We start from the raw sequence: 20864 nt of genomic DNA, 5'->3' as shown, positions 1-20864 counted from the left end.
TCGTGCCTTGCCCAGCCCCATTGGCGCTACGCCACTGTTTGAATCCCACCACCATGGGAACCTGTTACTAAAATTTTTGGATCCCACCACTGCTTATAGCCATTTGGTATTTGATCTCCAGACTACAGAGGCTACTTGGGATGGGGAACTCAGGTGTATTGGGGGAAAATGGCACCCAGGGACAACACCTGCGTCCGTCCCCCCCCCCCACACACATTGTGCCTGGGGTCATTTGACACACACACACCCCGACCCTGTGGGTGGTACACCACTTGGGGGACTCAGTGGTATTATATCCACTGAAGTTCTTCCCTCCTAACTCTCTAACCCAGGAACTGGCAACCCGAAGGGAACACTCCAACTTACACCCCCTTCACCTCCTATATTACCAAGGCAGGGAAACACTGACTCTTATGTGGGGTTTCCTTATGGATCTGCATGCTACTGGGTACTATGGATTTATTTATTTCAGCAAAAAAGTCTCACATTCATTCAGCAGGCTGGAAGCATGAAAAATCCAGTGCCAAACAGCTACTGGTTATGACTGTAACAACGGATGAGTTAGATTTAGGTTACATTTAGATTCTGATCTGGTTACACACAACACAGTCTGTGACGCCAGATACAGATATCTTTCTGATTCGGGAATGACACCTCCACCCCTGCACTTACCCCAGAGATCAGACTAACCTGGGTATTCAGGTAACAAACCACCCATGAATTATTTCAAGATGTACATCCAAGTATGGGATGAAGCAATCTGTCAGAAAGCCTGATAATCTTTGGTCATATTATGGGAAGACAAGAGTCATCGGAAAAGACAATAATGCTAGGAAAGGTTGAAGGCAACTGGGAAAAACAACTCAACATGAGATGGACTGACTCTATAAAGGTCCTCAGTCTGCAAGACCCCAGTAAGGCTGTTAATGAGAAAACCTGATTCATAGGACTGCCGTCATTCGGAAAAACCTTGACAGTACTTAACACATTCAGCACCCTTATAATTTTAGCTTGCAAGGGACAAAGTGCTATGTTTTTGCAAAAGGGAAATTATCATAAAATATCCCTGAGAAGTGATGACGTACCCATCCCGTGTCTTACGGTAATCCAAGATGAAATGTATTTGGGCTTAAGGGGCAAGGTTTCCTGATCCAGTAGTCTTCGCCCCTATAGCTTTTTAAAGAAACAAATTGTGGAGATGAATTCCGCTGTTCACTTCTCACCCCTATTCTCTGCCCCGCCGAGGCATCGCCTGTCTAACCCTTTTCTATTTATGCAGCAAATTCTAGACATATCAATAAAACTTTCTCACAATACTAGAACCAGGGGGCATTCATTGAAAATGCTGGGGGGAAGAATTAGGACTAATAAAAGGAAACACTTCTTCACACAACGTGTGCTTGGTGTTTGGAATATGCTGCCACAGGAGGTGGTGATGGCCACTAACCTAGATGGCTTTAAAAAGGGCTTGGACAGATTTATGAAGTCGATCTATGATCCTCCTTGATCTGAGATTGCAAATGCCTTAGCAGACCAGGTGCTCAGGAGCAGCAGCAGCAGCAGAAGGCCCTTGCTTTCACATCCTGCACGTGAGCTCCCAAAGGCACCTGGTGGGCCACAGCGAGTAGCAGAGTGCTGGACTAGATGGACTCTGGTCTGATCCAGCAGGCTCGCTCTTATGTTCTTATGTTCTTAAAAGTGAACAGAACTTTTGTAGGGAAGAAAGGGTCTCATTTGAAATCAAGACTGTGCAGACAAAACGGCATTGATTTCCTGAAGGCAGGAAGGGCACCGGGCAGCTCCGGAGATAGCTAGTTCTATGTTAAACCCCTCCTCAGGAGCGGTTTCCAAACCAGCCAGCCTCAACCCAAGAAATGGGTACAAATCAGACATTCAAAAGGGAAGTGCAAAACAAGCTGAAAATCCTCCGAGGATGCCAGCCACAGAGGCAGGCAAAACATCAGGAGAAAATGCTACCGGAACATGGCCCTACAGGCCGGAAATCCCACAACACCCCAAGCTGAAAATCATTTCTACCTTTCTGGACATCCATTCACAACCTATCATAACTCATAAATCAAACTCATACCTCGTACCTTCGGGACCGCATTACCCCATATGTCCCTACTCGGCATGGTGGTTCCTGGTCCCTCATGCGGCTGGCCTCTACTTGGGCCAGGGCCTTCTCAGCCTTGGCCCCTGCCTGGTGGAACACTCTCCCTCCAGCTGTCCGGGCCCTGTGGGATCTTGGTGAATTCCGCAGGGCCTGTAAGACTGAGTTGTTCCACCGGGCTTTTGGAGAAACCAGCCGCTGATTGAAGTGCCCCTTCTATTCCTCCAGCTCGGAGTTCCCTTTGCCATCTAGGGGATCCACTTTTTCGCTCTGCTTCCCCCCTTTGGGGGAGGGTTTTAATTGGGGTTTATTGCTGACGCCATTTTTATTAAATTTACCGCTGTGTTTTAAATTTAATTTTAATTTTAATGGGGTTTTGTTTGCATATGCTGTATGAGGAAATTGTGTTGTTCACCGCCCAGAGCCCTTTCGAGGGTAGGGCAGTATACAAAACCCATAGATTAGATAGATAGATAGATAGATAGATAGATAGATAGATAGATAGATAGATAGATAGATAGATAGATAGATTGGTGGGGGGTGGGGGGGGGGGGGGGTGGGGGGGGGGGGGGGTGGGGGGGGGGGGGGGTGGGGGGGGGGGGGGGTGGGGGGGGGGGGGGGTGGGGGGGGGGGGGGGTGGGGGGGGGGGGGGGTGGGGGGGGGGGGGGGTGGGGGGGGGGGGGGGTGGGGGGGGGGGGGGGTGGGGGGGGGGGGGGGTGGGGGGGGGGGGGGGTGGGGGGGGGGGGGGGTGGGGGGGGGGGGGGGTGGGGGGGGGGGGGGGTGGGGGGGGGGGGGGGTGGGGGGGGGGGGGGGTGGGGGGGGGGGGGGGTGGGGGGGGGGGGGGGTGGGGGGGGGGGGGGGTGGGGGGGGGGGGGGGTGGGGGGGGGGGGGGGTGGGGGGGGGGGGGGGTGGGGGGGGGGGGGGGTGGGGGGGGGGGGGGGTGGGGGGGGGGGGGGGTGGGGGGGGGGGGGGGTGGGGGGGGGGGGGGGTGGGGGGGGGGGGGGGTGGGGGGGGGGGGGGGTGGGGGGGGGGGGGGGTGGGGGGGGGGGGGGGTGGGGGGGGGGGGGGGTGGGGGGGGGGGGGGGTGGGGGGGGGGGGGGGTGGGGGGGGGGGGGGGTGGGGGGGGGGGGGGGTGGGGGGGGGGGGGGGTGGGGGGGGGGGGGGGTGGGGGGGGGGGGGGGTGGGGGGGGGGGGGGGTGGGGGGGGGGGGGGGTGGGGGGGGGGGGGGGTGGGGGGGGGGGGGGGTGGGGGGGGGGGGGGGTGGGGGGGGGGGGGGGTGGGGGGGGGGGGGGGTGGGGGGGGGGGGGGGTGGGGGGGGGGGGGGGTGGGGGGGGGGGGGGGTGGGGGGGGGGGGGGGTGGGGGGGGGGGGGGGTGGGGGGGGGGGGGGGTGGGGGGGGGGGGGGGTGGGGGGGGGGGGGGGTGGGGGGGGGGGGGGGTGGGGGGGGGGGGGGGTGGGGGGGGGGGGGGGTGGGGGGGGGGGGGGGTGGGGGGGGGGGGGGGTGGGGGGGGGGGGGGGTGGGGGGGGGGGGGGGTGGGGGGGGGGGGGGGTGGGGGGGGGGGGGGGTGGGGGGGGGGGGGGGTGGGGGGGGGGGGGGGTGGGGGGGGGGGGGGGTGGGGGGGGGGGGGGGTGGGGGGGGGGGGGGGTGGGGGGGGGGGGGGGTGGGGGGGGGGGGGGGTGGGGGGGGGGGGGGGTGGGGGGGGGGGGGGGTGGGGGGGGGGGGGGGTGGGGGGGGGGGGGGGTGGGGGGGGGGGGGGGTGGGGGGGGGGGGGGGTGGGGGGGGGGGGGGGTGGGGGGGGGGGGGGGTGGGGGGGGGGGGGGGTGGGGGGGGGGGGGGGTGGGGGGGGGGGGGGGTGGGGGGGGGGGGGGGTGGGGGGGGGGGGGGGTGGGGGGGGGGGGGGGTGGGGGGGGGGGGGGGTGGGGGGGGGGGGGGGTGGGGGGGGGGGGGGGTGGGGGGGGGGGGGGGTGGGGGGGGGGGGGGGTGGGGGGGGGGGGGGGTGGGGGGGGGGGGGGGTGGGGGGGGGGGGGGGTGGGGGGGGGGGGGGGTGGGGGGGGGGGGGGGTGGGGGGGGGGGGGGGTGGGGGGGGGGGGGGGTGGGGGGGGGGGGGGGTGGGGGGGGGGGGGGGTGGGGGGGGGGGGGGGTGGGGGGGGGGGGGGGTGGGGGGGGGGGGGGGTGGGGGGGGGGGGGGGTGGGGGGGGGGGGGGGTGGGGGGGGGGGGGGGTGGGGGGGGGGGGGGGTGGGGGGGGGGGGGGGTGGGGGGGGGGGGGGGTGGGGGGGGGGGGGGGTGGGGGGGGGGGGGGGTGGGGGGGGGGGGGGGTGGGGGGGGGGGGGGGTGGGGGGGGGGGGGGGTGGGGGGGGGGGGGGGTGGGGGGGGGGGGGGGTGGGGGGGGGGGGGGGTGGGGGGGGGGGGGGGTGGGGGGGGGGGGGGGTGGGGGGGGGGGGGGGTGGGGGGGGGGGGGGGTGGGGGGGGGGGGGGGTGGGGGGGGGGGGGGGTGGGGGGGGGGGGGGGTGGGGGGGGGGGGGGGTGGGGGGGGGGGGGGGTGGGGGGGGGGGGGGGTGGGGGGGGGGGGGGGTGGGGGGGGGGGGGGGTGGGGGGGGGGGGGGGTGGGGGGGGGGGGGGGTGGGGGGGGGGGGGGGTGGGGGGGGGGGGGGGTGGGGGGGGGGGGGGGTGGGGGGGGGGGGGGGTGGGGGGGGGGGGGGGTGGGGGGGGGGGGGGGTGGGGGGGGGGGGGGGTGGGGGGGGGGGGGGGTGGGGGGGGGGGGGGGTGGGGGGGGGGGGGGGTGGGGGGGGGGGGGGGTGGGGGGGGGGGGGGGTGGGGGGGGGGGGGGGTGGGGGGGGGGGGGGGTGGGGGGGGGGGGGGGTGGGGGGGGGGGGGGGTGGGGGGGGGGGGGGGTGGGGGGGGGGGGGGGTGGGGGGGGGGGGGGGTGGGGGGGGGGGGGGGTGGGGGGGGGGGGGGGTGGGGGGGGGGGGGGGTGGGGGGGGGGGGGGGTGGGGGGGGGGGGGGGTGGGGGGGGGGGGGGGTGGGGGGGGGGGGGGGTGGGGGGGGGGGGGGGTGGGGGGGGGGGGGGGTGGGGGGGGGGGGGGGTGGGGGGGGGGGGGGGTGGGGGGGGGGGGGGGTGGGGGGGGGGGGGGGTGGGGGGGGGGGGGGGTGGGGGGGGGGGGGGGTGGGGGGGGGGGGGGGTGGGGGGGGGGGGGGGTGGGGGGGGGGGGGGGTGGGGGGGGGGGGGGGTGGGGGGGGGGGGGGGTGGGGGGGGGGGGGGGTGGGGGGGGGGGGGGGTGGGGGGGGGGGGGGGTGGGGGGGGGGGGGGGTGGGGGGGGGGGGGGGTGGGGGGGGGGGGGGGTGGGGGGGGGGGGGGGTGGGGGGGGGGGGGGGTGGGGGGGGGGGGGGGTGGGGGGGGGGGGGGGTGGGGGGGGGGGGGGGTGGGGGGGGGGGGGGGTGGGGGGGGGGGGGGGTGGGGGGGGGGGGGGGTGGGGGGGGGGGGGGGTGGGGGGGGGGGGGGGTGGGGGGGGGGGGGGGTGGGGGGGGGGGGGGGTGGGGGGGGGGGGGGGTGGGGGGGGGGGGGGGTGGGGGGGGGGGGGGGTGGGGGGGGGGGGGGGTGGGGGGGGGGGGGGGTGGGGGGGGGGGGGGGTGGGGGGGGGGGGGGGTGGGGGGGGGGGGGGGTGGGGGGGGGGGGGGGTGGGGGGGGGGGGGGGTGGGGGGGGGGGGGGGTGGGGGGGGGGGGGGGTGGGGGGGGGGGGGGGTGGGGGGGGGGGGGGGTGGGGGGGGGGGGGGGTGGGGGGGGGGGGGGGTGGGGGGGGGGGGGGGTGGGGGGGGGGGGGGGTGGGGGGGGGGGGGGGTGGGGGGGGGGGGGGGTGGGGGGGGGGGGGGGTGGGGGGGGGGGGGGGTGGGGGGGGGGGGGGGTGGGGGGGGGGGGGGGTGGGGGGGGGGGGGGGTGGGGGGGGGGGGGGGTGGGGGGGGGGGGGGGTGGGGGGGGGGGGGGGTGGGGGGGGGGGGGGGTGGGGGGGGGGGGGGGTGGGGGGGGGGGGGGGTGGGGGGGGGGGGGGGTGGGGGGGGGGGGGGGTGGGGGGGGGGGGGGGTGGGGGGGGGGGGGGGTGGGGGGGGGGGGGGGTGGGGGGGGGGGGGGGTGGGGGGGGGGGGGGGTGGGGGGGGGGGGGGGTGGGGGGGGGGGGGGGTGGGGGGGGGGGGGGGTGGGGGGGGGGGGGGGTGGGGGGGGGGGGGGGTGGGGGGGGGGGGGGGTGGGGGGGGGGGGGGGTGGGGGGGGGGGGGGGTGGGGGGGGGGGGGGGTGGGGGGGGGGGGGGGTGGGGGGGGGGGGGGGTGGGGGGGGGGGGGGGTGGGGGGGGGGGGGGGTGGGGGGGGGGGGGGGTGGGGGGGGGGGGGGGTGGGGGGGGGGGGGGGTGGGGGGGGGGGGGGGTGGGGGGGGGGGGGGGTGGGGGGGGGGGGGGGTGGGGGGGGGGGGGGGTGGGGGGGGGGGGGGGTGGGGGGGGGGGGGGGTGGGGGGGGGGGGGGGTGGGGGGGGGGGGGGGTGGGGGGGGGGGGGGGTGGGGGGGGGGGGGGGTGGGGGGGGGGGGGGGTGGGGGGGGGGGGGGGTGGGGGGGGGGGGGGGTGGGGGGGGGGGGGGGTGGGGGGGGGGGGGGGTGGGGGGGGGGGGGGGTGGGGGGGGGGGGGGGTGGGGGGGGGGGGGGGTGGGGGGGGGGGGGGGTGGGGGGGGGGGGGGGTGGGGGGGGGGGGGGGTGGGGGGGGGGGGGGGTGGGGGGGGGGGGGGGTGGGGGGGGGGGGGGGTGGGGGGGGGGGGGGGTGGGGGGGGGGGGGGGTGGGGGGGGGGGGGGGTGGGGGGGGGGGGGGGTGGGGGGGGGGGGGGGTGGGGGGGGGGGGGGGTGGGGGGGGGGGGGGGTGGGGGGGGGGGGGGGTGGGGGGGGGGGGGGGTGGGGGGGGGGGGGGGTGGGGGGGGGGGGGGGTGGGGGGGGGGGGGGGTGGGGGGGGGGGGGGGTGGGGGGGGGGGGGGGTGGGGGGGGGGGGGGGTGGGGGGGGGGGGGGGTGGGGGGGGGGGGGGGTGGGGGGGGGGGGGGGTGGGGGGGGGGGGGGGTGGGGGGGGGGGGGGGTGGGGGGGGGGGGGGGTGGGGGGGGGGGGGGGTGGGGGGGGGGGGGGGTGGGGGGGGGGGGGGGTGGGGGGGGGGGGGGGTGGGGGGGGGGGGGGGTGGGGGGGGGGGGGGGTGGGGGGGGGGGGGGGTGGGGGGGGGGGGGGGTGGGGGGGGGGGGGGGTGGGGGGGGGGGGGGGTGGGGGGGGGGGGGGGTGGGGGGGGGGGGGGGTGGGGGGGGGGGGGGGTGGGGGGGGGGGGGGGTGGGGGGGGGGGGGGGTGGGGGGGGGGGGGGGTGGGGGGGGGGGGGGGTGGGGGGGGGGGGGGGTGGGGGGGGGGGGGGGTGGGGGGGGGGGGGGGTGGGGGGGGGGGGGGGTGGGGGGGGGGGGGGGTGGGGGGGGGGGGGGGTGGGGGGGGGGGGGGGTGGGGGGGGGGGGGGGTGGGGGGGGGGGGGGGTGGGGGGGGGGGGGGGTGGGGGGGGGGGGGGGTGGGGGGGGGGGGGGGTGGGGGGGGGGGGGGGTGGGGGGGGGGGGGGGTGGGGGGGGGGGGGGGTGGGGGGGGGGGGGGGTGGGGGGGGGGGGGGGTGGGGGGGGGGGGGGGTGGGGGGGGGGGGGGGTGGGGGGGGGGGGGGGTGGGGGGGGGGGGGGGTGGGGGGGGGGGGGGGTGGGGGGGGGGGGGGGTGGGGGGGGGGGGGGGTGGGGGGGGGGGGGGGTGGGGGGGGGGGGGGGTGGGGGGGGGGGGGGGTGGGGGGGGGGGGGGGTGGGGGGGGGGGGGGGTGGGGGGGGGGGGGGGTGGGGGGGGGGGGGGGTGGGGGGGGGGGGGGGTGGGGGGGGGGGGGGGTGGGGGGGGGGGGGGGTGGGGGGGGGGGGGGGTGGGGGGGGGGGGGGGTGGGGGGGGGGGGGGGTGGGGGGGGGGGGGGGTGGGGGGGGGGGGGGGTGGGGGGGGGGGGGGGTGGGGGGGGGGGGGGGTGGGGGGGGGGGGGGGTGGGGGGGGGGGGGGGTGGGGGGGGGGGGGGGTGGGGGGGGGGGGGGGTGGGGGGGGGGGGGGGTGGGGGGGGGGGGGGGTGGGGGGGGGGGGGGGTGGGGGGGGGGGGGGGTGGGGGGGGGGGGGGGTGGGGGGGGGGGGGGGTGGGGGGGGGGGGGGGTGGGGGGGGGGGGGGGTGGGGGGGGGGGGGGGTGGGGGGGGGGGGGGGTGGGGGGGGGGGGGGGTGGGGGGGGGGGGGGGTGGGGGGGGGGGGGGGTGGGGGGGGGGGGGGGTGGGGGGGGGGGGGGGTGGGGGGGGGGGGGGGTGGGGGGGGGGGGGGGTGGGGGGGGGGGGGGGTGGGGGGGGGGGGGGGTGGGGGGGGGGGGGGGTGGGGGGGGGGGGGGGTGGGGGGGGGGGGGGGTGGGGGGGGGGGGGGGTGGGGGGGGGGGGGGGTGGGGGGGGGGGGGGGTGGGGGGGGGGGGGGGTGGGGGGGGGGGGGGGTGGGGGGGGGGGGGGGTGGGGGGGGGGGGGGGTGGGGGGGGGGGGGGGTGGGGGGGGGGGGGGGTGGGGGGGGGGGGGGGTGGGGGGGGGGGGGGGTGGGGGGGGGGGGGGGTGGGGGGGGGGGGGGGTGGGGGGGGGGGGGGGTGGGGGGGGGGGGGGGTGGGGGGGGGGGGGGGTGGGGGGGGGGGGGGGTGGGGGGGGGGGGGGGTGGGGGGGGGGGGGGGTGGGGGGGGGGGGGGGTGGGGGGGGGGGGGGGTGGGGGGGGGGGGGGGTGGGGGGGGGGGGGGGTGGGGGGGGGGGGGGGTGGGGGGGGGGGGGGGTGGGGGGGGGGGGGGGTGGGGGGGGGGGGGGGTGGGGGGGGGGGGGGGTGGGGGGGGGGGGGGGTGGGGGGGGGGGGGGGTGGGGGGGGGGGGGGGTGGGGGGGGGGGGGGGTGGGGGGGGGGGGGGGTGGGGGGGGGGGGGGGTGGGGGGGGGGGGGGGTGGGGGGGGGGGGGGGTGGGGGGGGGGGGGGGTGGGGGGGGGGGGGGGTGGGGGGGGGGGGGGGTGGGGGGGGGGGGGGGTGGGGGGGGGGGGGGGTGGGGGGGGGGGGGGGTGGGGGGGGGGGGGGGTGGGGGGGGGGGGGGGTGGGGGGGGGGGGGGGTGGGGGGGGGGGGGGGTGGGGGGGGGGGGGGGTGGGGGGGGGGGGGGGTGGGGGGGGGGGGGGGTGGGGGGGGGGGGGGGTGGGGGGGGGGGGGGGTGGGGGGGGGGGGGGGTGGGGGGGGGGGGGGGTGGGGGGGGGGGGGGGTGGGGGGGGGGGGGGGTGGGGGGGGGGGGGGGTGGGGGGGGGGGGGGGTGGGGGGGGGGGGGGGTGGGGGGGGGGGGGGGTGGGGGGGGGGGGGGGTGGGGGGGGGGGGGGGTGGGGGGGGGGGGGGGTGGGGGGGGGGGGGGGTGGGGGGGGGGGGGGGTGGGGGGGGGGGGGGGTGGGGGGGGGGGGGGGTGGGGGGGGGGGGGGGTGGGGGGGGGGGGGGGTGGGGGGGGGGGGGGGTGGGGGGGGGGGGGGGTGGGGGGGGGGGGGGGTGGGGGGGGGGGGGGGTGGGGGGGGGGGGGGGTGGGGGGGGGGGGGGGTGGGGGGGGGGGGGGGTGGGGGGGGGGGGGGGTGGGGGGGGGGGGGGGTGGGGGGGGGGGGGGGTGGGGGGGGGGGGGGGTGGGGGGGGGGGGGGGTGGGGGGGGGGGGGGGTGGGGGGGGGGGGGGGTGGGGGGGGGGGGGGGTGGGGGGGGGGGGGGGTGGGGGGGGGGGGGGGTGGGGGGGGGGGGGGGTGGGGGGGGGGGGGGGTGGGGGGGGGGGGGGGTGGGGGGGGGGGGGGGTGGGGGGGGGGGGGGGTGGGGGGGGGGGGGGGTGGGGGGGGGGGGGGGTGGGGGGGGGGGGGGGTGGGGGGGGGGGGGGGTGGGGGGGGGGGGGGGTGGGGGGGGGGGGGGGTGGGGGGGGGGGGGGGTGGGGGGGGGGGGGGGTGGGGGGGGGGGGGGGTGGGGGGGGGGGGGGGTGGGGGGGGGGGGGGGTGGGGGGGGGGGGGGGTGGGGGGGGGGGGGGGTGGGGGGGGGGGGGGGTGGGGGGGGGGGGGGGTGGGGGGGGGGGGGGGTGGGGGGGGGGGGGGGTGGGGGGGGGGGGGGGTGGGGGGGGGGGGGGGTGGGGGGGGGGGGGGGTGGGGGGGGGGGGGGGTGGGGGGGGGGGGGGGTGGGGGGGGGGGGGGGTGGGGGGGGGGGGGGGTGGGGGGGGGGGGGGGTGGGGGGGGGGGGGGGTGGGGGGGGGGGGGGGTGGGGGGGGGGGGGGGTGGGGGGGGGGGGGGGTGGGGGGGGGGGGGGGTGGGGGGGGGGGGGGGTGGGGGGGGGGGGGGGTGGGGGGGGGGGGGGGTGGGGGGGGGGGGGGGTGGGGGGGGGGGGGGGTGGGGGGGGGGGGGGGTGGGGGGGGGGGGGGGTGGGGGGGGGGGGGGGTGGGGGGGGGGGGGGGTGGGGGGGGGGGGGGGTGGGGGGGGGGGGGGGTGGGGGGGGGGGGGGGTGGGGGGGGGGGGGGGTGGGGGGGGGGGGGGGTGGGGGGGGGGGGGGGTGGGGGGGGGGGGGGGTGGGGGGGGGGGGGGGTGGGGGGGGGGGGGGGTGGGGGGGGGGGGGGGTGGGGGGGGGGGGGGGTGGGGGGGGGGGGGGGTGGGGGGGGGGGGGGGTGGGGGGGGGGGGGGGTGGGGGGGGGGGGGGGTGGGGGGGGGGGGGGGTGGGGGGGGGGGGGGGTGGGGGGGGGGGGGGGTGGGGGGGGGGGGGGGTGGGGGGGGGGGGGGGTGGGGGGGGGGGGGGGTGGGGGGGGGGGGGGGTGGGGGGGGGGGGGGGTGGGGGGGGGGGGGGGTGGGGGGGGGGGGGGGTGGGGGGGGGGGGGGGTGGGGGGGGGGGGGGGTGGGGGGGGGGGGGGGTGGGGGGGGGGGGGGGTGGGGGGGGGGGGGGGTGGGGGGGGGGGGGGGTGGGGGGGGGGGGGGGTGGGGGGGGGGGGGGGTGGGGGGGGGGGGGGGTGGGGGGGGGGGGGGGTGGGGGGGGGGGGGGGTGGGGGGGGGGGGGGGTGGGGGGGGGGGGGGGTGGGGGGGGGGGGGGGTGGGGGGGGGGGGGGGTGGGGGGGGGGGGGGGTGGGGGGGGGGGGGGGTGGGGGGGGGGGGGGGTGGGGGGGGGGGGGGGTGGGGGGGGGGGGGGGTGGGGGGGGGGGGGGGTGGGGGGGGGGGGGGGTGGGGGGGGGGGGGGGTGGGGGGGGGGGGGGGTGGGGGGGGGGGGGGGTGGGGGGGGGGGGGGGTGGGGGGGGGGGGGGGTGGGGGGGGGGGGGGGTGGGGGGGGGGGGGGGTGGGGGGGGGGGGGGGTGGGGGGGGGGGGGGGTGGGGGGGGGGGGGGGTGGGGGGGGGGGGGGGTGGGGGGGGGGGGGGGTGGGGGGGGGGGGGGGTGGGGGGGGGGGGGGGTGGGGGGGGGGGGGGGTGGGGGGGGGGGGGGGTGGGGGGGGGGGGGGGTGGGGGGGGGGGGGGGTGGGGGGGGGGGGGGGTGGGGGGGGGGGGGGGTGGGGGGGGGGGGGGGTGGGGGGGGGGGGGGGTGGGGGGGGGGGGGGGTGGGGGGGGGGGGGGGTGGGGGGGGGGGGGGGTGGGGGGGGGGGGGGGTGGGGGGGGGGGGGGGTGGGGGGGGGGGGGGGTGGGGGGGGGGGGGGGTGGGGGGGGGGGGGGGTGGGGGGGGGGGGGGGTGGGGGGGGGGGGGGGTGGGGGGGGGGGGGGGTGGGGGGGGGGGGGGGTGGGGGGGGGGGGGGGTGGGGGGGGGGGGGGGTGGGGGGGGGGGGGGGTGGGGGGGGGGGGGGGTGGGGGGGGGGGGGGGTGGGGGGGGGGGGGGGTGGGGGGGGGGGGGGGTGGGGGGGGGGGGGGGTGGGGGGGGGGGGGGGTGGGGGGGGGGGGGGGTGGGGGGGGGGGGGGGTGGGGGGGGGGGGGGGTGGGGGGGGGGGGGGGTGGGGGGGGGGGGGGGTGGGGGGGGGGGGGGGTGGGGGGGGGGGGGGGTGGGGGGGGGGGGGGGTGGGGGGGGGGGGGGGTGGGGGGGGGGGGGGGTGGGGGGGGGGGGGGGTGGGGGGGGGGGGGGGTGGGGGGGGGGGGGGGTGGGGGGGGGGGGGGGTGGGGGGGGGGGGGGGTGGGGGGGGGGGGGGGTGGGGGGGGGGGGGGGTGGGGGGGGGGGGGGGTGGGGGGGGGGGGGGGTGGGGGGGGGGGGGGGTGGGGGGGGGGGGGGGTGGGGGGGGGGGGGGGTGGGGGGGGGGGGGGGTGGGGGGGGGGGGGGGTGGGGGGGGGGGGGGGTGGGGGGGGGGGGGGGTGGGGGGGGGGGGGGGTGGGGGGGGGGGGGGGTGGGGGGGGGGGGGGGTGGGGGGGGGGGGGGGTGGGGGGGGGGGGGGGTGGGGGGGGGGGGGGGTGGGGGGGGGGGGGGGTGGGGGGGGGGGGGGGTGGGGGGGGGGGGGGGTGGGGGGGGGGGGGGGTGGGGGGGGGGGGGGGTGGGGGGGGGGGGGGGTGGGGGGGGGGGGGGGTGGGGGGGGGGGGGGGTGGGGGGGGGGGGGGGTGGGGGGGGGGGGGGGTGGGGGGGGGGGGGGGTGGGGGGGGGGGGGGGTGGGGGGGGGGGGGGGTGGGGGGGGGGGGGGGTGGGGGGGGGGGGGGGTGGGGGGGGGGGGGGGTGGGGGGGGGGGGGGGTGGGGGGGGGGGGGGGTGGGGGGGGGGGGGGGTGGGGGGGGGGGGGGGTGGGGGGGGGGGGGGGTGGGGGGGGGGGGGGGTGGGGGGGGGGGGGGGTGGGGGGGGGGGGGGGTGGGGGGGGGGGGGGGTGGGGGGGGGGGGGGGTGGGGGGGGGGGGGGGTGGGGGGGGGGGGGGGTGGGGGGGGGGGGGGGTGGGGGGGGGGGGGGGTGGGGGGGGGGGGGGGTGGGGGGGGGGGGGGGTGGGGGGGGGGGGGGGTGGGGGGGGGGGGGGGTGGGGGGGGGGGGGGGTGGGGGGGGGGGGGGGTGGGGGGGGGGGGGGGTGGGGGGGGGGGGGGGTGGGGGGGGGGGGGGGTGGGGGGGGGGGGGGGTGGGGGGGGGGGGGGGTGGGGGGGGGGGGGGGTGGGGGGGGGGGGGGGTGGGGGGGGGGGGGGGTGGGGGGGGGGGGGGGTGGGGGGGGGGGGGGGTGGGGGGGGGGGGGGGTGGGGGGGGGGGGGGGTGGGGGGGGGGGGGGGTGGGGGGGGGGGGGGGTGGGGGGGGGGGGGGGTGGGGGGGGGGGGGGGTGGGGGGGGGGGGGGGTGGGGGGGGGGGGGGGTGGGGGGGGGGGGGGGTGGGGGGGGGGGGGGGTGGGGGGGGGGGGGGGTGGGGGGGGGGGGGGGTGGGGGGGGGGGGGGGTGGGGGGGGGGGGGGGTGGGGGGGGGGGGGGGTGGGGGGGGGGGGGGGTGGGGGGGGGGGGGGGTGGGGGGGGGGGGGGGTGGGGGGGGGGGGGGGTGGGGGGGGGGGGGGGTGGGGGGGGGGGGGGGTGGGGGGGGGGGGGGGTGGGGGGGGGGGGGGGTGGGGGGGGGGGGGGGTGGGGGGGGGGGGGGGTGGGGGGGGGGGGGGGTGGGGGGGGGGGGGGGTGGGGGGGGGGGGGGGTGGGGGGGGGGGGGGGTGGGGGGGGGGGGGGGTGGGGGGGGGGGGGGGTGGGGGGGGGGGGGGGTGGGGGGGGGGGGGGGTGGGGGGGGGGGGGGGTGGGGGGGGGGGGGGGTGGGGGGGGGGGGGGGTGGGGGGGGGGGGGGGTGGGGGGGGGGGGGGGTGGGGGGGGGGGGGGGTGGGGGGGGGGGGGGGTGGGGGGGGGGGGGGGTGGGGGGGGGGGGGGGTGGGGGGGGGGGGGGGTGGGGGGGGGGGGGGGTGGGGGGGGGGGGGGGTGGGGGGGGGGGGGGGTGGGGGGGGGGGGGGGTGGGGGGGGGGGGGGGTGGGGGGGGGGGGGGGTGGGGGGGGGGGGGGGTGGGGGGGGGGGGGGGTGGGGGGGGGGGGGGGTGGGGGGGGGGGGGGGTGGGGGGGGGGGGGGGTGGGGGGGGGGGGGGGTGGGGGGGGGGGGGGGTGGGGGGGGGGGGGGGTGGGGGGGGGGGGGGGTGGGGGGGGGGGGGGGTGGGGGGGGGGGGGGGTGGGGGGGGGGGGGGGTGGGGGGGGGGGGGGGTGGGGGGGGGGGGGGGTGGGGGGGGGGGGGGGTGGGGGGGGGGGGGGGTGGGGGGGGGGGGGGGTGGGGGGGGGGGGGGGTGGGGGGGGGGGGGGGTGGGGGGGGGGGGGGGTGGGGGGGGGGGGGGGTGGGGGGGGGGGGGGGTGGGGGGGGGGGGGGGTGGGGGGGGGGGGGGGTGGGGGGGGGGGGGGGTGGGGGGGGGGGGGGGTGGGGGGGGGGGGGGGTGGGGGGGGGGGGGGGTGGGGGGGGGGGGGGGTGGGGGGGGGGGGGGGTGGGGGGGGGGGGGGGTGGGGGGGGGGGGGGGTGGGGGGGGGGGGGGGTGGGGGGGGGGGGGGGTGGGGGGGGGGGGGGGTGGGGGGGGGGGGGGGTGGGGGGGGGGGGGGGTGGGGGGGGGGGGGGGTGGGGGGGGGGGGGGGTGGGGGGGGGGGGGGGTGGGGGGGGGGGGGGGTGGGGGGGGGGGGGGGTGGGGGGGGGGGGGGGTGGGGGGGGGGGGGGGTGGGGGGGGGGGGGGGTGGGGGGGGGGGGGGGTGGGGGGGGGGGGGGGTGGGGGGGGGGGGGGGTGGGGGGGGGGGGGGGTGGGGGGGGGGGGGGGTGGGGGGGGGGGGGGGTGGGGGGGGGGGGGGGTGGGGGGGGGGGGGGGTGGGGGGGGGGGGGGGTGGGGGGGGGGGGGGGTGGGGGGGGGGGGGGGTGGGGGGGGGGGGGGGTGGGGGGGGGGGGGGGTGGGGGGGGGGGGGGGTGGGGGGGGGGGGGGGTGGGGGGGGGGGGGGGTGGGGGGGGGGGGGGGTGGGGGGGGGGGGGGGTGGGGGGGGGGGGGGGTGGGGGGGGGGGGGGGTGGGGGGGGGGGGGGGTGGGGGGGGGGGGGGGTGGGGGGGGGGGGGGGTGGGGGGGGGGGGGGGTGGGGGGGGGGGGGGGTGGGGGGGGGGGGGGGTGGGGGGGGGGGGGGGTGGGGGGGGGGGGGGGTGGGGGGGGGGGGGGGTGGGGGGGGGGGGGGGTGGGGGGGGGGGGGGGTGGGGGGGGGGGGGGGTGGGGGGGGGGGGGGGTGGGGGGGGGGGGGGGTGGGGGGGGGGGGGGGTGGGGGGGGGGGGGGGTGGGGGGGGGGGGGGGTGGGGGGGGGGGGGGGTGGGGGGGGGGGGGGGTGGGGGGGGGGGGGGGTGGGGGGGGGGGGGGGTGGGGGGGGGGGGGGGTGGGGGGGGGGGGGGGTGGGGGGGGGGGGGGGTGGGGGGGGGGGGGGGTGGGGGGGGGGGGGGGTGGGGGGGGGGGGGGGTGGGGGGGGGGGGGGGTGGGGGGGGGGGGGGGTGGGGGGGGGGGGGGGTGGGGGGGGGGGGGGGTGGGGGGGGGGGGGGGTGGGGGGGGGGGGGGGTGGGGGGGGGGGGGGGTGGGGGGGGGGGGGGGTGGGGGGGGGGGGGGGTGGGGGGGGGGGGGGGTGGGGGGGGGGGGGGGTGGGGGGGGGGGGGGGTGGGGGGGGGGGGGGGTGGGGGGGGGGGGGGGTGGGGGGGGGGGGGGGTGGGGGGGGGGGGGGGTGGGGGGGGGGGGGGGTGGGGGGGGGGGGGGGTGGGGGGGGGGGGGGGTGGGGGGGGGGGGGGGTGGGGGGGGGGGGGGGTGGGGGGGGGGGGGGGTGGGGGGGGGGGGGGGTGGGGGGGGGGGGGGGTGGGGGGGGGGGGGGGTGGGGGGGGGGGGGGGTGGGGGGGGGGGGGGGTGGGGGGGGGGGGGGGTGGGGGGGGGGGGGGGTGGGGGGGGGGGGGGGTGGGGGGGGGGGGGGGTGGGGGGGGGGGGGGGTGGGGGGGGGGGGGGGTGGGGGGGGGGGGGGGTGGGGGGGGGGGGGGGTGGGGGGGGGGGGGGGTGGGGGGGGGGGGGGGTGGGGGGGGGGGGGGGTGGGGGGGGGGGGGGGTGGGGGGGGGGGGGGGTGGGGGGGGGGGGGGGTGGGGGGGGGGGGGGGTGGGGGGGGGGGGGGGTGGGGGGGGGGGGGGGTGGGGGGGGGGGGGGGTGGGGGGGGGGGGGGGTGGGGGGGGGGGGGGGTGGGGGGGGGGGGGGGTGGGGGGGGGGGGGGGTGGGGGGGGGGGGGGGTGGGGGGGGGGGGGGGTGGGGGGGGGGGGGGGTGGGGGGGGGGGGGGGTGGGGGGGGGGGGGGGTGGGGGGGGGGGGGGGTGGGGGGGGGGGGGGGTGGGGGGGGGGGGGGGTGGGGGGGGGGGGGGGTGGGGGGGGGGGGGGGTGGGGGGGGGGGGGGGTGGGGGGGGGGGGGGGTGGGGGGGGGGGGGGGTGGGGGGGGGGGGGGGTGGGGGGGGGGGGGGGTGGGGGGGGGGGGGGGTGGGGGGGGGGGGGGGTGGGGGGGGGGGGGGGTGGGGGGGGGGGGGGGTGGGGGGGGGGGGGGGTGGGGGGGGGGGGGGGTGGGGGGGGGGGGGGGTGGGGGGGGGGGGGGGTGGGGGGGGGGGGGGGTGGGGGGGGGGGGGGGTGGGGGGGGGGGGGGGTGGGGGGGGGGGGGGGTGGGGGGGGGGGGGGGTGGGGGGGGGGGGGGGTGGGGGGGGGGGGGGGTGGGGGGGGGGGGGGGTGGGGGGGGGGGGGGGTGGGGGGGGGGGGGGGTGGGGGGGGGGGGGGGTGGGGGGGGGGGGGGGTGGGGGGGGGGGGGGGTGGGGGGGGGGGGGGGTGGGGGGGGGGGGGGGTGGGGGGGGGGGGGGGTGGGGGGGGGGGGGGGTGGGGGGGGGGGGGGGTGGGGGGGGGGGGGGGTGGGGGGGGGGGGGGGTGGGGGGGGGGGGGGGTGGGGGGGGGGGGGGGTGGGGGGGGGGGGGGGTGGGGGGGGGGGGGGGTGGGGGGGGGGGGGGGTGGGGGGGGGGGGGGGTGGGGGGGGGGGGGGGTGGGGGGGGGGGGGGGTGGGGGGGGGGGGGGGTGGGGGGGGGGGGGGGTGGGGGGGGGGGGGGGTGGGGGGGGGGGGGGGTGGGGGGGGGGGGGGGTGGGGGGGGGGGGGGGTGGGGGGGGGGGGGGGTGGGGGGGGGGGGGGGTGGGGGGGGGGGGGGGTGGGGGGGGGGGGGGGTGGGGGGGGGGGGGGGTGGGGGGGGGGGGGGGTGGGGGGGGGGGGGGGTGGGGGGGGGGGGGGGTGGGGGGGGGGGGGGGTGGGGGGGGGGGGGGGTGGGGGGGGGGGGGGGTGGGGGGGGGGGGGGGTGGGGGGGGGGGGGGGTGGGGGGGGGGGGGGGTGGGGGGGGGGGGGGGTGGGGGGGGGGGGGGGTGGGGGGGGGGGGGGGTGGGGGGGGGGGGGGGTGGGGGGGGGGGGGGGTGGGGGGGGGGGGGGGGGGGGGGGGGGGGGGGTGGGGGGGGGGGGGGGTGGGGGGGGGGGGGGCAGAACTTGAAGCAGTCTAGCAGGAGGTGCACCGGCGTGCGTGGCACCCTGCATCTGCGTGCATTCGTTTCCCGCCTAGGGACCAGCGCAGCGGCTGCGTCCTTGCCACAGCCCGCCCAGGAATGTCCCGCCCCTGGAATATCTGGCCACACCCTCGTCATGCCCCACCCAGCCCCATTGGCGCTGCACCACAGTTTGAATCCCACCACCATGGGAACCTGTTACTAAAATTTTTGGATCCCACCACTGCATTTGACCTTACATGCCCCCGAACCAAACTAATTTATTCTTCCCTGAAAGCAACTGTACTGCAAACGTTCCACCACCTTTATTCACCAGACCCTTGGATTGAATGTGCATCGCAAGGCATCACGGTAACTTACCGACTCAGTCGCTGTGATAACTCTCTTTTGCATCATCCAGGAAATTTGCTTCAGACTTCCTTGCATCAGTTTTCATTTTCAGCTGCAGAGATTTAGGGGGTCCCTGGGGGTTTTTTGTTGCGCACTTCAGTTTGCTTGCTGGGGCCATCTGGAGTTACTTGCTCAGAGACGTTTAAATTTCCTGGCAAATTGATCACAAAACAGCTCCAAAGTGTGATACAATATCCCTCTAGTACACAGACACCAAGTTCTCTTCTGCGACTTTGGCATGAATGGATGTCTACTGAGCCGGTTAGCAGGAAGCAAACTGCACTGCCTGAGCTTTTTTGGTCTTTTCCCTGCTAGCCAAATTGAACTTCCATGTTCAGAGGTTGTATATCTTTGAACACAAGATACAGTAATCAAAACAAGACAGGAAGACCATTTCCTTCATTCTATGCCAGTGGTTCTCAACCTTCCCAATGCTGGCGATCCCTGTGAACGAAGATACCAGTTGGATTCAGGCCCAAAGGGGTCGCGGTGACCCTGGAGTTGAGAACCGCATGAGTTCTATGCTTCCTAATGTTCTGGTGAGTCATTTTAAGCTAGCTTGGGATTATGGGTGTAGAGGAGGAGGTACACATGTGGGAGGGAATATAAAAATACATAGGAGTCAAGAGATAGAGAATCCAGCTTGGAGTTCTCACCAGTTTGAAGAGTGGAGTTACTAATTATTTGTGTGTGCCGAGAGGAGGTTATTAATTGGGTCTGCTTTTCCGTTAGAAATTCCATTAGGTCCAAAAATCATAAAGTCCTGTTGTTTCCTATGTGGCTGGTGAGCAAAGGTAGAAAACGGGATCATTCTCCCTGTTGGGCTGTTTTTAAAACATGTTTTAGAAATATGGTCAAGTTCCTTGTTTAAGGAAAGTATCTTTCTTTTGATTTCTACAAACAAAATTAAGTATTTGAAAGTATTAAGTATTTGACAGGCAGTCAATTAGAGGAGAAGTAGTTGTTTCTGTTGGCAGTAGACGATAGGACTTGCTATAATGAGTTTAAATTATGGACAGAAAGATACCAGCTGGAAATTTTTTTTACAGTAAGAGTTTTTTACAGTAACAGAGAAATTATTAATGCCCCACCCATGGAATGCCCAACCATGCCCCCGTCATGCCCTGCCCAGTCCCATTGGTGCTACGCCACTGTTTGAATCCCACCACCATGAGAACCTGTTACCAAAATTTTTGGATCCCACCTACCCACCCGGCTCTCGATCTGGAGTGGCGAGCTCACGATGGGGGCCCAGCGCGATCAAACCAAATTATGTCATATCCAACCCTTGCAACAACCCAGAGCTAAGGAGTGGGGCGGGGGGTGGGGAGAGAAGAGAGGGAAGGCATGGGCTGTGACAGCTGCAATGGTTACCTGTTGAATTCCAGATCAACCTCCTTCCTCTCCCTTTTCCTTTATCATAAGTAGATCTTTGAGGCTGGTTCCCCATTGGCAAGTGAAATGGCACCGCTATTTTAGTCGGATGTGCATTTAAAAAGCTTGTTGATCCTATTGCAGTGGTGGGATCCAAAAATTTTAGTAACAGGTTCCCATGGTGGTGGGATTCAAACTGTGGCGTAGCGTCAATGGGGCTGGGCGGGGCATGACGGGGGCATGGCTGGGCATGACGGGGGCGGGGCATTGCTGGGCGGGGCTGTGGCAAGGACGCAGCCACTGTGCCAGTCCTTGGGCGGGAAACGAATGCACGCAGGCGCAGGCTGCCACGCACGCCCGTGCACCTCCTGCTAGACTACTTCAAGTTCTGCGCGCTACTGCTGAGAGGAGGGGCGTAACTAAGGCAAAAATCACGTGGCAAAATCACCAATTAGTAACCCCCTCTCGACACCCACAAATAATCAGTAACCTACTCTCGGGAACCTGTGAGAACCTGCTGGATCCCACCTCTGTCCGATTGTATTTGTATTTACGTCGGTTGTGTTCTTTTTATGTTGTTGTAAGCGGCCCAGAGCGTGGCCTGTGGCTGGGGTAAAGAGGGATAGAAATCAAAAATAAAGCAAAAGTAATAAGTGATTATTTGCGGGTGACTAAAATGCATTCGGACCATGCTCAGAGGCATACAATCTTCAACACAGGTAGACGGCTGCAAGGCAGTCTGCAATTAATGGCTAAAATGTTTTCTTTAATTGTTATTAAGTTGTTGCGACCCACGCTGAGACCTGTGGGAATATTAGGGCAGGATATACATTTGAAATAAATAAATAAATGCAGAACAAAACTGGGCATTGATTTTTTGCTCCTTGGTTTGAATTCTCCATGGCAGAGAAGCCAACCCCCAGTATAAACTTAATGTTTCTTTCGTGTTTTTTATTTTGTAACTTTGAACATTACAAAAGGGAGAAATAAACAAGGAAGAACCAAAGAGGCCAGGGAGAAAAGGTGATGGGAAAGAGCAGAAAAGAATAAACTCGGTCACAATTTAACTGATTCCTACTCCTCTGCTTCTTCCTCTCCCCCACGTCTTGGGACAAAATGGCATGCACATATCCCCTTATATCTTTACAACAAAAAGGGCTAGACACTGTTTAAAAGAAAGAAAGAAAGAAAGAAAGAAAGAAGGAAGGAAGGAAGGAAGGAAGGAAGGAAGGAAGGAAGGAAGGAAGGAAGGAAGGAAGGAAGGAAGGAAGGAAGGAAGGAAGGACGGACGGACGGACGGACGGACGGACGGACGGACGGAAAGCTGGGAATTCAAAGAGGATTAAAAGTACCATTGGTCTGATCCTGCACAGCTGCAGGCATTTTCTTAATTCAGACTCTCAGTGGCTTTTCTTTTGGCAAACACTTTTAG

At 80.5% G+C, this 20864-nt stretch overlaps 1 protein-coding gene across 1 annotated transcript; it reads right to left on the bottom strand.

The window, feature by feature from the left end:
- Positions 1-2618: 2618 nt before the first annotated feature.
- On the bottom strand, positions 2619-13909 carry LOC125431041 (basic proline-rich protein-like; the record flags this gene model as incomplete). Its single annotated transcript, XM_048493544.1, has 2 exons — positions 2619-3678; positions 13770-13909. Coding segments are annotated over 2 exons (1200 nt in total), but the record flags the coding sequence as incomplete, so codon positions are not given.
- Between the last annotated feature and the right edge of the window lie 6955 nt (positions 13910-20864).

Source organism: Sphaerodactylus townsendi, linkage group LG04 (assembly GCF_021028975.2).
Source record: "Sphaerodactylus townsendi isolate TG3544 linkage group LG04, MPM_Stown_v2.3, whole genome shotgun sequence".
In the NCBI taxonomy this organism is placed as follows: domain Eukaryota; kingdom Metazoa; phylum Chordata; class Lepidosauria; order Squamata; family Sphaerodactylidae; genus Sphaerodactylus; species Sphaerodactylus townsendi.
Note: the sequence above shows the minus strand (reverse complement) of the source record. Positions and strands in the feature narration are given on the sequence as shown.